The 14,079-nt window shown below is 33.5% G+C and overlaps 2 protein-coding genes across 3 annotated transcripts; one reads left to right on the top strand and one right to left on the bottom strand.

Annotated features, from left to right (window-relative positions):
- Positions 1-7,504: 7,504 nt before the first annotated feature.
- On the bottom strand, positions 7,505-11,092 carry LOC107681457 (AN1-type zinc finger protein 1-like). Its single transcript, XM_016477757.1, has 5 exons — positions 10,934-11,092; positions 8,657-8,765; positions 8,339-8,460; positions 8,098-8,253; positions 7,505-7,799 (listed from the first exon to the last, which is right to left on the bottom strand). Exons 1-5 carry the CDS (start codon positions 11,090-11,092, stop codon positions 7,623-7,625), a joined length of 723 nt encoding a protein of 240 aa, XP_016333243.1. The 3' UTR covers positions 7,505-7,622.
- On the top strand, positions 10,772-13,442 carry LOC107681459 (charged multivesicular body protein 4c-like). Of its 2 annotated transcripts, none has more exons than XM_016477760.1 (5): positions 10,772-11,178; positions 12,108-12,285; positions 12,554-12,662; positions 12,854-12,976; positions 13,084-13,442. In XM_016477760.1, the coding sequence occupies exons 1-5, from the start codon at positions 11,091-11,093 to the stop codon at positions 13,117-13,119; spliced, it is 534 nt and encodes a 177-aa protein (XP_016333246.1). In that variant the 5' UTR covers positions 10,772-11,090; the 3' UTR covers positions 13,120-13,442. The 2 variants fall into 2 exon arrangements, with proteins under 2 accessions (XP_016333246.1, XP_016333245.1); XM_016477759.1 differs by having other exon boundaries at positions 12,854-12,980.
- The last annotated feature ends 637 nt before the right edge of the window (positions 13,443-14,079 follow it).

The raw sequence follows: 14,079 nt of genomic DNA, 5'->3' as shown, positions 1-14,079 counted from the left end.
ACTATCAAATACATTGAATCAGTCAATTACTGTATTAAAACAAACACAACAAACAGTATGTTATTGTTTATAAAGATTTTATTCAAGAGTCACATTTAAGTGTTTTGATATATCATTGGAACACAAAATCTTAAAAATTAAATTGAAGGTGATAATTGTGTTAAATACATTCTATTATTAATCCCTCATGACATTTAAAATTGAAAATATTTTTCTTTTTAAACCTAATAGCAGTTACCCTTGCTGGACCTGTTTTGTCCCATGTCTCAAGAATGACTAAGTTATTATATTGCCTTTTGTCTTGCCATCTGCAATATTAATGGTTTTTATTGGTATATTTTAAACTTCAAAGCACAATGAAATTCAAGCAGGTTGGTTTATTAACATTATATCACTTGATGAAATAATATCATGAACTATATACAGGCGCAAAAAAATTTGTTAGTGTCTGATCATTTCTGTTAATTTAACGAGATTTTCTTTTTACATTGTATAGCATTGCATAACAGTTACATGTTAAAGTATATTTTGACAGTAATTACAGTTGTTTATGAAAAGATAACTGACTACAAAGTACATTTTAATGCACTATGAATACCTTTATAAGAATATCTGTATAATGTAGGCTATTATGAATATTTTTTTAAATGCACGAACGTCTGACAGCTGCTCCACTGACATTGCGCACAGCATCTGCCATTCTCTTGATCAAGTCTCTTGAAGCTATTATGAATCAAGTTCATTACAATGACAAAAACTGATCGAAAAAACTTACTTCTGTTATCGACGTTGTGGACGATATGAAAGTCGTGTTCGACTGTGGTACCGTCTGCAGAGGTCTCAGTGGCAGACAGAATTAGCAGCAGCAGGAAAGCGACCGCTCCCAAGCGCGAGCCAATCAGGCACTTAGTCACGGGCTGAGTGAAGGCGGCGGGCAGCATGCTGAGTCTGATACAGGGCACTGTATATAACATGATACAGGGTGCTCAATATAATAATATAATATAATATAATATAATATAATATAATATAATATCATATCATATCATATCATATCATATCATATCATATCATATAATATCATATAATATTATATTATATAACATAATATAATATAATATAATATAATATAATATAATTACTAGTGCAAAACATGTACAGTTTGTACATGATCTGACCCTTAAAATTACTTTTTGCATATATAAAATGTATAAAAAGAAAATATAGGCTATATGTTCTACGTGTTCTAGTCCAAACTGTGCTAGATGAAAAATCTAAATATATAATTCAAGTAAAAAATATTTTGAAATTCAACTATTGCACCTATGAAAGTCATTTTAGGGGTCAGATCAGGTAGAAACTGCCCATATTGTGCACTAGTAACTGTAATCAAAACTTGCCTCACAAAATTATTAAAACAATAAATTCTTTTCACCTTTATAAATATTGGACCTTAAAGTGTGACCAATATCTTTACTTGAATTAACAATTTCTGCTGAGAAATTCACTTTAGAAATCACCAAGAACATTTAATTTAATATATACCTGGTTAAATCTATAAGAATTTTTGGACTTACATGTGTCTTTGGACGTTTGCTCTTCAGTAATGGGTGTTTCTGGGGTCAGAGTCCTTTCGTCAGTCCAAGTCATTCAGGAATGTTGTGCTTATATATCGTAAGGTGTCTGTCACAAAATGGATCAGAACACGTCAATCTCACAGGACATCCCTCCTTACACACACACACTCACACCTCCGACTTCCTCCTCTCCCCTCCTCCTCTCATCGTAATCAGCATCTCAACTCCTTTGATCCCTTGACTTGGACCCATCACAGTGAAGGAGTGATGAGAGAGAGCTTGTCCATTTGTGAATCAGACACGCCCTGATTCAGTTTATCAGTTTTATATCATATATAAATATGATATACATTATACCTTTATCAGTGGATCTCTGACACACACACACACACACAACATTAACTTCTGTAAGAAACACCACATCAAGTTCCACATGTTCACTGAGAATTAGAATTTGAGAGCTACAGCAGAAGCCACTATTCATTTAAATCGTTGAACTTTGATTCATATATATATATATATATATATATATATATATATATATATATATAGTTGTCAGTTATGAGTGTGTGTGGTTCTGTCCTATGTTCCAGGAGCACCTATCACAGAGCATCAGGTGCAGATCTGATACTGAACAGCCCCACTACAGCACATGCAGAAAATAAGGCTTAAATCCATCAGCATATACCATAATGATATTACAAATATGAGATGTCCCCATTCCAGACAGATGCACCACACAAAAAAAATCCTCTTTTCTAGAGTATTCATCCAATGAGATGCAAGAGATGAGAGTGTGTGATGTACAGGCTTTGCTGTTGCTGCTGTTCCAATAATCTGTCATTATGGGCTCAAGTATTGAAGATGCTGGAACCTATTGTGTTTTTTTGGGGGGGTTTTTTCAGCATTGTGGCACTGCTTTTTACCAGCATGCTTTGCAGCTATGGTCAAATCAGAGCCCATTTCATCTGATTATGCTAAAAATCATGTGAAATGGGTTTAGGGGGGTATTCATAGTTGATTGTAGTTACAGATTTTGCTGCAACATTGCAAGCTGCATGTTACCATTGTTGATAGTTACAGTTGCCAGCCACTTTCATTATTATTAATAAAGTGTGTATATAATTTTCTATTTTAAATGTTATATTACATTTTGTGTATTTTGAGGACATAACAAATTTTGTCAAATTTTCGAGGTACAAAAAGTAGCCCGAAAGTAAATACGTTACCATTGATCATCCAATTTGGTCAATTTCTTCTGTTTTCCCATCCACACGGACTGATAACTAGATCATTTTATCAAAACTGGAAACATCATTATGCATGTACAGTATTTATCTATCGTATATATTTAATTGTCACTGTTAACTACAACTGATCCTAAAGGAATCATGGTAACACTTTACAACAAGGTTTCATTTCTTAACATTAGTTTACTATTTTAGTTAACATGAACAAACAATGAACAATACTTCCACATCATCAATTAATCTTAGTTCATGTTAATTTCAACATTCACTGATAGATCTAAAATCATCTGATACATTTTAAAATCAAAAGTTGTATCTGTTACATTAATTTATGCACTCTGAATGGGCAAACAATATAAGAGAAAAAAATGTTGAAAAACAGAAAAGTTACTGCTAATTTTCTGCTACACTGTAAAAAAAATGAGTGTCATTTTAACTGTAAAATATTGTAAAAACTTTTTAACAGTAAGTTCCCGTACTATATAAAGGGATCAACTGTAAAAGATCTAACCAGACATTTCATGTAATATTACAGTAATATGCTGTTCATTGTACAGTTTTTAGAAGTAAAAAAAATAACAAATCATTAATATAATATTCTACATAATAATATATTAGTATAATTTAGTCAAAAACCGAAAACTGATATTCCCAGAATTCCCTGTGTGACACTCAACATTTTAAAGTATTTTGTTTAAATAATCATGTTTCTTAATAGTTTTTTATTGGTTATGCACATTAGGGTTTTATTTAACATCTTCTGTTGTTTAATGAATGTTTATTGGATTATTTAAGTGTCGCGTGTTACATGATGGTGTTTTGTGTTTGCGTGAATGACTCTGTGCACCATACTAGTATATACCTCAGCTTGTGGAAAAACTTGTGCTGAATTTTGATTCTTCATGTGGCTTTCTCTTTTTCCACCTGCATTATTATGGTGGTTGACAGTACTGTATATGTTAAAGGTACAAAACAGAATTTAGTTGCAGTGTGCATTTGTTGAATTTACTGGTTTACATTCAAATTCTTTTGTTTGTAAATGTAAGTTTTATACTGTCAAATTTACAGTTTGGTTCTGTAAATGTGTTTAGTTTGTTGCTAAATGCAGAGCACTAATTCCGAGTATGGGTCACCATACTTGGCCACATGTCACGTCACTTTTGTGGGGTTTTTTTTTTTGCCAAAATTATTTTTGTAAAAACTACTGATTTTATTTTTTTACAGTGTAGTACATTATCGGTTAATTTACATACATTTCCTTTAACCCTAAAATCCAACACAGTACACTGCGCAATTCAAGATATGAGTGAAACACCTGTAAAAAATCTAAACAGATATTCTTTCATATTAACTCAGTACACTGGGCCCTGTTTTTATGAAATTTTCTCAGGGTGAGATGAAATGTACTGTATCATTATTAACTAACATTAGTAAAGGTTAATTCATGTTATGAAAATACATTGCTCATTGCTAGTAAATGCATTAACTAATGTTAACAAATGAGACCTTATTGTAAAGTGTTTTGTCATGTCATGCTTGTATGAATATATCTAGTTTTTAATGTTACAACTGTAAGTTACATTTTTAAAAATCCAGAACAGTCAAGGATTTATCTTAACACAATTCTCATTTTTAGTCATGAAACATGTCAAACAAACCCTGTGTATTACATCATCTAAATCTAATCTTAACTAAGCTAAATGAATCGAATGAACAAACTTTTTCTACGTGTTTGACAGATTTATTAAGAGGTTTCACCCTAAAGAGACAGCAACTTCAATCATTCCCCATTCACCCTGTGCTGTTTTGGGGATGTTTGGGGTTTAACTCTTAGCCTACACAGAGAGTGGGTTGATAGAAGCATTAATCAACTGTAGTTTTCTCTGTGCTTAAGTGCAGACTAGCAGCCATCCTCACAAACTGTTCAATGAGCAATTACTCGCGTCTAACCAGTGTGGGTGTGTATGTATGTGTGCGCAGGCATGGCTTTCAGAGACAATTATTGCGACAGACAGCATCATTATGCAGTTCAGCTGTGCATTTTAAACACAAACCAGTCTCTCTCTTTTTTTTTTTTAATAACTTTATAACTTATACGAAGTCTTTGACAAGTAAGGCAGCTATATTTATTCTGACTCGTGCCAGAAAATCATATGAAACCTTTTAGATTTACAAAATGTAAGTTTTGAATTTGCTCAGTTCATTATTCCCATATAAAAGCGAAATGACAAGCCATAATTGACAACTTAACCATTATTTAGAAACATAAATTTTATATTCAACTCATTATTATATATGTCACTCAAACTTTAATGTAACACCAATGACATATTTAAATATGAAAAAAAACATAATAAAAAATATTTATGATCAAATATAATTACAATTCTAAATAATAATAATTACAAATATTTTTTAAATTACTTAACTTTTTATGTTAACTTTACACAGGTACTTTATACTTTTGTATACAGGCTTATGGCTTTTGGACACTTATTACATTTACATTTACATTTAGTCATTTAGCAGACGCCAAAGCGACTTACAAATGAGGACAATGGAAGCAATCAAAATCAACAAAAGAGCAATGATATACAAGTGCTATAACAAGTCTCAGTTAGCTTAACGCAGTACACGTAGCAAGGTTTTTTTTTAAATAATATAATAAATAAAAAGAAAACAGATAGAATAGAAAAAGAATAGAGCAAGCTAGTGTTGGAGGTCTTTTTTGCTTTTGTTAATTGTATAATAAATGAAAAGAAAACATATAGAATACAAAAAGATTAGAAAGCTAAAGTTTTTTTTTTTTTTACTTATATCATAATTACTTATATAATTAATTACTTATTTTGACTTGCAGAATTGCTAGATCTTTCACTAATGTTTCACCATGGAAAACTAAATCATTTAAATAATAACTTGATATGTCATAGTTGTACCAGATGGAGGGTCTTAAGGGTTTATTATTATTGTTATTTCGTTTTTTTTTTAATATACAAAACAATAGAGTCAAACTATTTCACATTACTTAAAATAAGGTTATGAAAATAGATGCCACTTTTTTCATGACTGAAAAGTCAAGGGACAGGTTTGCCACCTCAAAAAGTCATACTGAAAAAATCATACTGAAGATTCTGGTTTTGTCACGAGTCAGACATTTCCCATTAAATGTTGTATTAAAGACAACTCTTTATTTCTGTCTTGCCACCACAAGCCAGAAACCTTCATCAGCTCATTTAGTGGCCATTACTGCCCTTGCTTTTGATATTGCACAAAAATAAGGTAATCAGTATTAAGACACCTGTGACTTCATTGTCTTCTTTTATTAATAATAATTCTCAGACTCACTAAAGGTTATACATTTAATATGCACTTAGTATAGTATAATTTAAATATAGTAAGTATGTCTGAAAAAGCACAATTTAAATATATTTCTTTTTCACCTGGGTTAGCCTTGAATTTTATATTTTAATTTGTTTCTTTGTCACTATATTTTGTATTTGTCACTATGCAACAGCCAATCAAGAGCAAGAAAAGGTCCGAAAGAAGGTAATATTTCTAAACTTTCTTGTGAGTCAAGTAGATGACCTGAATAGAAAATATAAAATCAAAAGTCAATAGGCCTGCCTATTACTGACAGTTTTATCACAAGTATGTGGGCCTCTGTAGAAAAACATTACTGTGTTGCTTTATAAATATTAATTTTGCAGACACTTTTTTTAGTGACTAACAAAAGACAATAACAAGTTCTTTATTAAAACAATTTGTTCAAAAGTTTAAAATAATGTATCTAATAAAATAATCTAGAACTTGGAAAGATACATTTGTGATGTTATCAAATGATCTAAAAAATGGAAAATGTCAGATTATCTGATCTAAGTTTCTGTTGCTCAGTCAAAGGATTTGATTAAAAACCAATCTTTATCGTCATGTTTAATTCATATTTAATTCACACATTAACTTTCAGAATGCATATATTGCAGAATGCAGTATATATAGTATTTTAGTATGTGAAATAAACTTTTTCCACAAAGCAAATTTGCAAAGGAAAACATCTGTCTATGACTGCCTTTAGACATTTGAGGCAATTAGGGGACACATCAATCTGTCAAATCCTGCTTAATGGCTTTAAATGGTGAGTGAAAAATACATAAGTACATAATTTCTGCCTGACAGCAATGTACCATTTCTCTCATGGTTTAAATGTGGAAGCCAAATTCTTTCCTAGAATTTAGGATTAGAAGTAAAAAGAAAATGTATTTTCCTTACGCATTGAATACATGACTGTACACATGATAACCATTTTCAAAACAACAACAAAAAATTATTTACATAATTAAAATTACATTAAATATCATTATTTGAAGAGTTGCGCCACGACATTAACCTTGCCATGTCATAAAACATCGAACTATCTGATCTGAAATAATAGTAAGATTGTCAAAATAGTGAAGTCAAGAACATCATACTTTTAATAAATTTTTCTTTTTTGTGACATGAAATGTCATAGCGCCCTGATATTTTTGACCTTATGCCCGTTTTAAATATCAAAATAAATTTTAATTTGCAGAAGAGGGGTATTCAAGGTATTTCATGTATGAATTGCATTTTTTGTCTTTGTTTGAATAAATTAATAAATAGAACAAAAGAATAAGCAACATGTCTTTGACCCATTTATTAAAGATAAGTAAATTGGAATATATTTACAATAGACAGTCCAATCCGACACTTTGTTTCCTACTTTCCTCAAACTATTTTACTATAAAACTCTTCTGAATGGTTGTGGGATTTGGATTCAGGAGGAAGATATATAGTCTGTGACATCATCCAGTCCAGAGCTCTTGTTATCCAGATACTCCAGAATGACATTGTCTCCGTTGTGCAGGGGACAGTCTGTATGGGAGAGTAGTGACTGGAGGCTAGCGTCCATCTTAAATGCTTCACCCGTCTCAGGGTGACACAAACGCAGTTTCTGTGCAGAGCATAGTGGTATGTTAATGTGAATTGTATTCACCAAATAATAATAAAGGAACACATTTGTCACATAATCATAATCCTAATACAGTGGCTCCCAACCACGTTCCCGGAGCCCACCAAACATTGCACATTTTTGCATGTCTCTTTAATCAAACACACCTGATTCAACTCATCAGCTCATTAGTAGAGACTCCAAAACTTGAAATGGTCAGACAAAGGAGACATGCAAAATGTACAGAGGGCAATGGGGCACAGTCCTATAGAACAGTTTAATGTGGTGCTGTATGGCTGACCTTAGCTGTGAGCACATTGTTGTTATTCTTCAGACTGGCCTGAGATGCAGCAAAATCCACTACTTTGCCAACACTCCACTTAGAGCAGAAGAACATGGGCAAACTAGGGTCTTTAGCCTCTTTGGGCAGAAACACCTGGAAATATGTCCGTTCTGTCTGCAGAGGAGGAATTTCTGATGTAATACTTATCATAAATGAATGCAAAGGAAGGTACTTTGTAATATAAGTTTGGCTCTGATACCTGTGGCAGGCCTTTATCTCCAGATGCATGCATTTTAAACTTCATCAGAGCAACTTTTGCAGCAGTTGCAGCGTTTTTTGCTCCTTTTCTGCCTTTACTTGGTGGTGCATTCTTCTTTGACTCTGTTGGAAGTATTGTGGAGATTATTCTTTGGCTTTCTAAGAATTATTTGGCAACACAAACTCTTCAAGATTAGACTCTACTGCCCTCATGTGGATATGAAGAGTATGTACACCAAACAGCAGGAGACAGCAATGCAAATAACTTAAATCCAAGATAAAACAGTGTACTGCTAAAATTCTGCTAAAAAAAACTGACCCACTATCTTCTGCACCAGCTCCTGTGTTGCAGCCATGCGAGGCTTTGGTGTCTCCAGTTTCTCACACTTATGGTCATCCTGATGCCGATGTCTGAGACCAGAGGAAAACTGTCAGGTATAGATGAGCACAGCATTTTAGATAAGGACACAACACTTAGTACACCAGTTGCAATGGTTATATTCACAAAACATTATTTCAATGAGGTTTTATCTATTGTTTTCCCACTATAGTCTCTTTGTCCATTAGGTGAGACTTCAGCAGTGTCAGAGATGTAAAGTATGTTTCTAATAGTATTTATATGTGAGGCAGAAGTGTTTTTCAAAGTGTGGGCAGATGACAGGCAGCAGCTCTTTCTCTTTGCAATACTCAAAGCTACATGAATATGATGTGCTTCTATGGGATGATATTAGGCTCAAAATGATTAATAGATGCACGCACAATTATCCATGTACTGCATAAATTTTATACATGTATCTTACTAATCACAAACAAATACCTTTCAATTTGAGTCTGTGGTATTCAGGAGTAAATGATTGTGCAGCGATTTTTACAAATACAGACATGTTTCAGCATTTTGTTCGAATAGAGACATATTTGTGAATACAAATGTTATAATTTGTATTAAAGTATCATAATTTTTGCATGTAGCCAGGGGCGTAGCCATCATTTCAGAAGTGAGGGGGACAGAAATGTTATATATATATATATATATATACAGGTTTTTGTGAAATTTACGTGTTTCCATTAGGCGTATTTTCAATTCGCAATTTCAATTTGCGCAATTTGAAGGGTAATGGAAACGCGCCTAGTGTCTCCACATATACTGTAGCATTACCACTGCATGGTAACACCATGGTATTCAATAAATACCAAAGACTATGGAATATCCAAGACGTGTCACTCGTATAGTTTTGAATGTGGAAAAAGGCAACGCTCAATATGGCCGCTCAATCGCAGGAAGCCCCGCCTTCTGAATGAAAGAGCCAATCGCTAATCTGTAAAGTCAGCGCATCACTGCAGCTGCCGTTAGAAGTCCCGGTTGCTATAGAAACAGTCAGCGTTTTGAGACATGCTCTTAGGACTGCGCATGCACACTGGCTGATCTAGCCTGAAAAATAAGCTGTTTATAACGCTATTTGAGCAAAAGTAACAACATTTATGACACAGTTGTTGTCAGATTTCTTTGGTGATTACAAATATGAAATTTAATCATAAGCTTAGTGAACAGTTTTGGAGAATTTGATGTTTCCCCATTCAAAGAGATAGTAGTTGCACTTGCATGCCCGAGCAGCGTTTCTAAAATGGCCGCTGAGTGACATGTCTTAAAAGGACTTTGATAAATACTATGGTAGTGAATGATATTCTTGTACCATAGTATATTCATATGCCATTCCAAAAATGCCATGGTACCATAATGATAGAAAAATATGATAGGACCACCATAGTACTTTTTCTGTCCAGTCATTTTCTTGTCTTTGTTATTACATACCATTTAATTTAATTAGATGTGTTAATACAGATTTGAGATTAACTATTTATATTATAAATGTAGTGTCTTCAAAGTCAACAGCACAACATCTTACCAAAACACTCCAGAACAGCTGCTACATACGAATGGTAGAAAATCTGCATTTAAAAATAAAAAGTGATTAAAATTCGAATGATATTTCCTTTTTTATATAGAAATCTAATGAGTATGTGAGCAGATGACTGCTGCTGACTCACATCCCACTGATGTTACACTTATGTTTACAATGCTATTTGAATAAATAAAGACCCTGGAAATAGAATGTAATTTGTAATTTCTACTAGAAATAACTCTATTTTCAACGGTTTGGATGGCAAATCTTAAAAGAGTGTACCTTTTTTTTTTGTTGCAAGATTCAATGTCACAACTGTTCCATTCTGTATTTCAATGGGCGTGTCTTCAGAGACGTTAGGCGTATTCGACATAAGCGGCGCTGCGCTGACCGATCGGTGCATGACTTCAAAGTATCGCGAGAGCTATAGAGAGCAGACAGCTTCGTGAATCGCTCTCGTGGTACTTGATGTGATACACCGATCGGTCTGTGTAGCGCCGCTTCAAGTAGAATACACCTTTTCACTTGGAGCAATTTACGTGCGCACAAGTGTTGAATTTCAGGAAGAGTAGGATTGGATTTTGTCGGTGTTTTGAATTGAACTTGACTTCAAGAATTGCCACTTTCTCTCGCGATCCTGTATCTGCCAGATGTTTTAAATCAGTTGGATATTTAACTGGAATTAAAAGCAATACCTTCAAAATGAGTAAAATTTCAAAGATGTTTAAAGTTAGCTCATCAAGCTCATCCAGCTCCAGGCCTAGTTCTGGATCCGTTTTTAGATCTAAGCATCGGTCCCGGTCTGGTCCATAACCCCAGGAGGCCATCAACAGACTGAGAGAGACTGAGGCCATGTTAACCAAAAAACAGGAATACCTGGAGAGCAGAATCGAGCAGGAGATCATGATTGCCAAGAAGAATGGCACCAAAAACAAGATAGGTATGTTAAATAGGTCTTTGTTTACAACGGATGGGAATTATGTAATTTTTATCCTTTGTACCCAGAAATGTAATGAAAGTGATGGAATGTTTTGTTTGTCCTGATAAGGTTAATTTCTTATTTTGATTTTATTATTATTATTAATATTATTATTTGCCTATGTTGAGGAATCGCAATCATGCTCTTCACTGACACTGGTGTGTTCTTCGTAAACAAACTTTTGAAATAATGAAATACAAACGGGGATAAAGTTGTTGTGGTGGAAATGACACCAGAACCGTGGGACATTCGTGTTATTTGTGCAAAGATTTATAAAAATAATTTTCACAAATATTTACCAAAATGTTTTATTTCACTAGTCATTTAGATATTACAGTTTTAAAGATTATAGTATAACAATAGGGGGAAAAAAATAATGGTAAAAATATATATTTTTTTGCATTTAAAAAAAAAATCAGCTTTAAATGATTAAAAGCAAGGTGTCTGTTATATAATATGCTATTGAACGTGTCATCGTTTACATCTGGAAAGTGTAACACCCCACTGAAACAAGTGGGTGAAACATGGCTTTTGTTTATGTGACGCCCTGTCACTCATAAAAACATGCTGTTCATCGGGACACTCCTCATTTTACAGCTGTCCTTTGTGCATTTACACAAGCATGTAGTTTACACCAAGGTGCATTCATTTAAAAGGCAGATTTGTTTTTTTTTGTTTTTGGACTACACATCTTTGATTTCTATCTGATTTTTCATTTACTTTTTCATTTGATCTTGCAGAATTTACAAAAGACAATATAATTTTGTAAAATTTCAGAAAAAAATATAATTGAATCATTTAATTTTAGTAGTTTAATTCTGCTGTGAAATGTGTGATGATGATAATGACAATAAGAAGCAACATTATTAGATCCTAACATTTTTTTTTAGCTGCACTTCAGGCTCTTAAGAGGAAAAAACGTTTCGAGCAGCAGCTGACGCAGATTGACGGGACACTGTCCACTATTGAATTCCAGCGAGAGGCCCTTGAGAATGCCACCACAAACACAGAGGTTCTGAAGAACATGGGTTACGCAGCTAAAGCCATCAAAGGGGTTCACCAGAACATGTGCATGTCATCACTGGTTTTCTTTACACTGCCATTGAATTATATAAAAATCCAATTATCATCACTTATTACATAGCTCTCAGGAATAATTGATTTTAGTGGTCAATACTACAAAATTCTGTTGTGATTTTTTTTTTTTATAAAGACGATAAACCCTATAAATGATTATTGCATAACTTTGACCAGTAGATTAAAAAGTCAACCTACTGCTTCTCATTGTGTGCAAATGTCATCAGATCTCATCAATCATTCTGTCTCTCACTTTCAGAGATCTGGATAAGATTGACTCCCTCATGCAGGACATTACAGAACAACAGGAAGTAGCTCAAGAGATCAGTGATGCCATCTCAAAACCTTTTGGTGATCAGTTTGATGAGGTAGATGTTATAAAAAAAATTTAAAAAAAAGAGTAATTAATTTTCCCCACATTTAAAGTTTATAAGGGTGTTTGCTCTGGTTCATCATTTATTTAATATTGCAGCTTTTAAAAATGTTTCTGGTTATTTATAGCGGCATGTTTACTTTGATTTATGGAGTGATCTGTCTGTGCTCATTTATGTTTTTTTAGGATGAATTGTTGGCAGAGCTGGCAGAGTTGGAACAGGAAAAACTAGAAGAAAGTATGAAGAATATGGGCAGATTACCAAGTGTACCAACCACCAAACTGCCCAGTGCAAGACCAAGCCACCGTGCAAGTATAAAGACACCCACACATTCTTTTAAAATTCAGCAAAAGACCAACCAAGCCTTTTACACAGTCTCCACTTCATCTAAATGTCTGTTATTTCACTCTTTCAGCCTCAAAGAAGAGAGTGGAGGACGATCATGACATGAAGAGGTTGTCTGCATGGGCTTCATAAGCAGCAGTACAAACTCTTTCTTCTTTTTGCTTTTTGTTAACTTGCACTCTTAGCTCTACATCCAAGAATTTGTGTCAAATTATAAGAGCTTTTTTATATACAAAAGTAGAGAAATTAAGCTAAACATTTGTGTTCAAGCTAATTATTTTGTTGTGTGGTGATCTTTAAGATGAAGGATTACTTTGGTGGCAACTTGGTGTAAATAGTAACATTTTATTAGTGAAGGACAATAAACTGTTGATTTATAAGTAAATGTAGAATCAGGGTTTGGTTAAAAAATAAACTTTATTTATTAAGTGCATGATTTAAGAGTGTGCTTACAATGTTGTGAAGTCTTGATTTTGACACACAATATATGTTCCAGAATGCCCTTGAAGGGCACTTCGGGAAGGGGACGCCATTTGTAGGGACGTTCCAAATGAACTGAATCCCTTCACGAAGGGCCCTTCCAGAAGTCCGTTAGCAAAGGGAACATGCGATGGTCACTTCACGGAAGTGGTTTCCGTTTGTGATCATGTGATCTTTGGTTAGTTGGGCTTGATTTGGACTTCACATACAAATGTAAGTAGAATAGGCTAATTAAGATGACTAAACTACAGTCATGGCCAAAAGTTTTGGCAGACATACATTTTGTGTTTTGCATAGTTTGCTGCTTCAGTATTTGTAGATTATTTTTCCACATGTATCTATGGTATACTGAAAAACAATGATAAGCATATCATAAGTTGCTGTAATTTGTGTCCAGTAAGGGTTTTATAGTGACAGACCTACACCAAATTATAGTCTAAAATGTTTAAACTGCTTCCATACATCAGACAGTGTTTGTTTGATTATTTATTTTAATCTGTCTGAAATCAAATGATTACCAAAAATTACAGTCATGGCCAAAAGTTTTGGCAGTGACATAAATTTTGTTTTGCAAAGTTTGCTGCTT

The sequence above is a fragment of the Sinocyclocheilus anshuiensis genome, unplaced genomic scaffold, assembly GCF_001515605.1.
Source record: "Sinocyclocheilus anshuiensis isolate Anshui unplaced genomic scaffold, SAMN03320099.WGS_v1.1 scaffold1924, whole genome shotgun sequence".
Classification (NCBI taxonomy): Eukaryota; Metazoa; Chordata; class Actinopteri; order Cypriniformes; family Cyprinidae; genus Sinocyclocheilus; species Sinocyclocheilus anshuiensis.
Note: the sequence above shows the minus strand (reverse complement) of the source record. Positions and strands in the feature narration are given on the sequence as shown.

Excerpts from the sequence above, each read along its gene's own strand:
- LOC107681459 (XM_016477759.1), top strand. The coding sequence starts at position 11,091 with ATGTTAACCAAAAAACAGGAATACCTGGAGAGCAGAATCGAGCAGGAG. Across the intron at positions 11,179-12,107 it reads TGGCACCAAAAACAAGATAG|CTGCACTTCAGGCTCTTAAG; the intron begins GTATGTTAAATA and ends ATTTTTTTTTAG. Across the intron at positions 12,286-12,553 it reads AAAGGGGTTCACCAGAACAT|AGATCTGGATAAGATTGACT; the intron begins GTGCATGTCATC and ends TCTCACTTTCAG.
- LOC107681457 (XM_016477757.1), bottom strand. The coding sequence starts at position 11,092 with ATGGCCTCAGTCTCTCTCAGTCTGTTGATGGCCTCCTGGGGTTATGGA. Across the intron at positions 8,254-8,338 it reads GAGATAAAGGCCTGCCACAG|ACAGAACGGACATATTTCCA; the intron begins GTATCAGAGCCA and ends CCTCCTCTGCAG. Across the intron at positions 7,800-8,097 it reads ACAATGTGCTCACAGCTAAG|AAACTGCGTTTGTGTCACCC; the intron begins GTCAGCCATACA and ends TGCTCTGCACAG.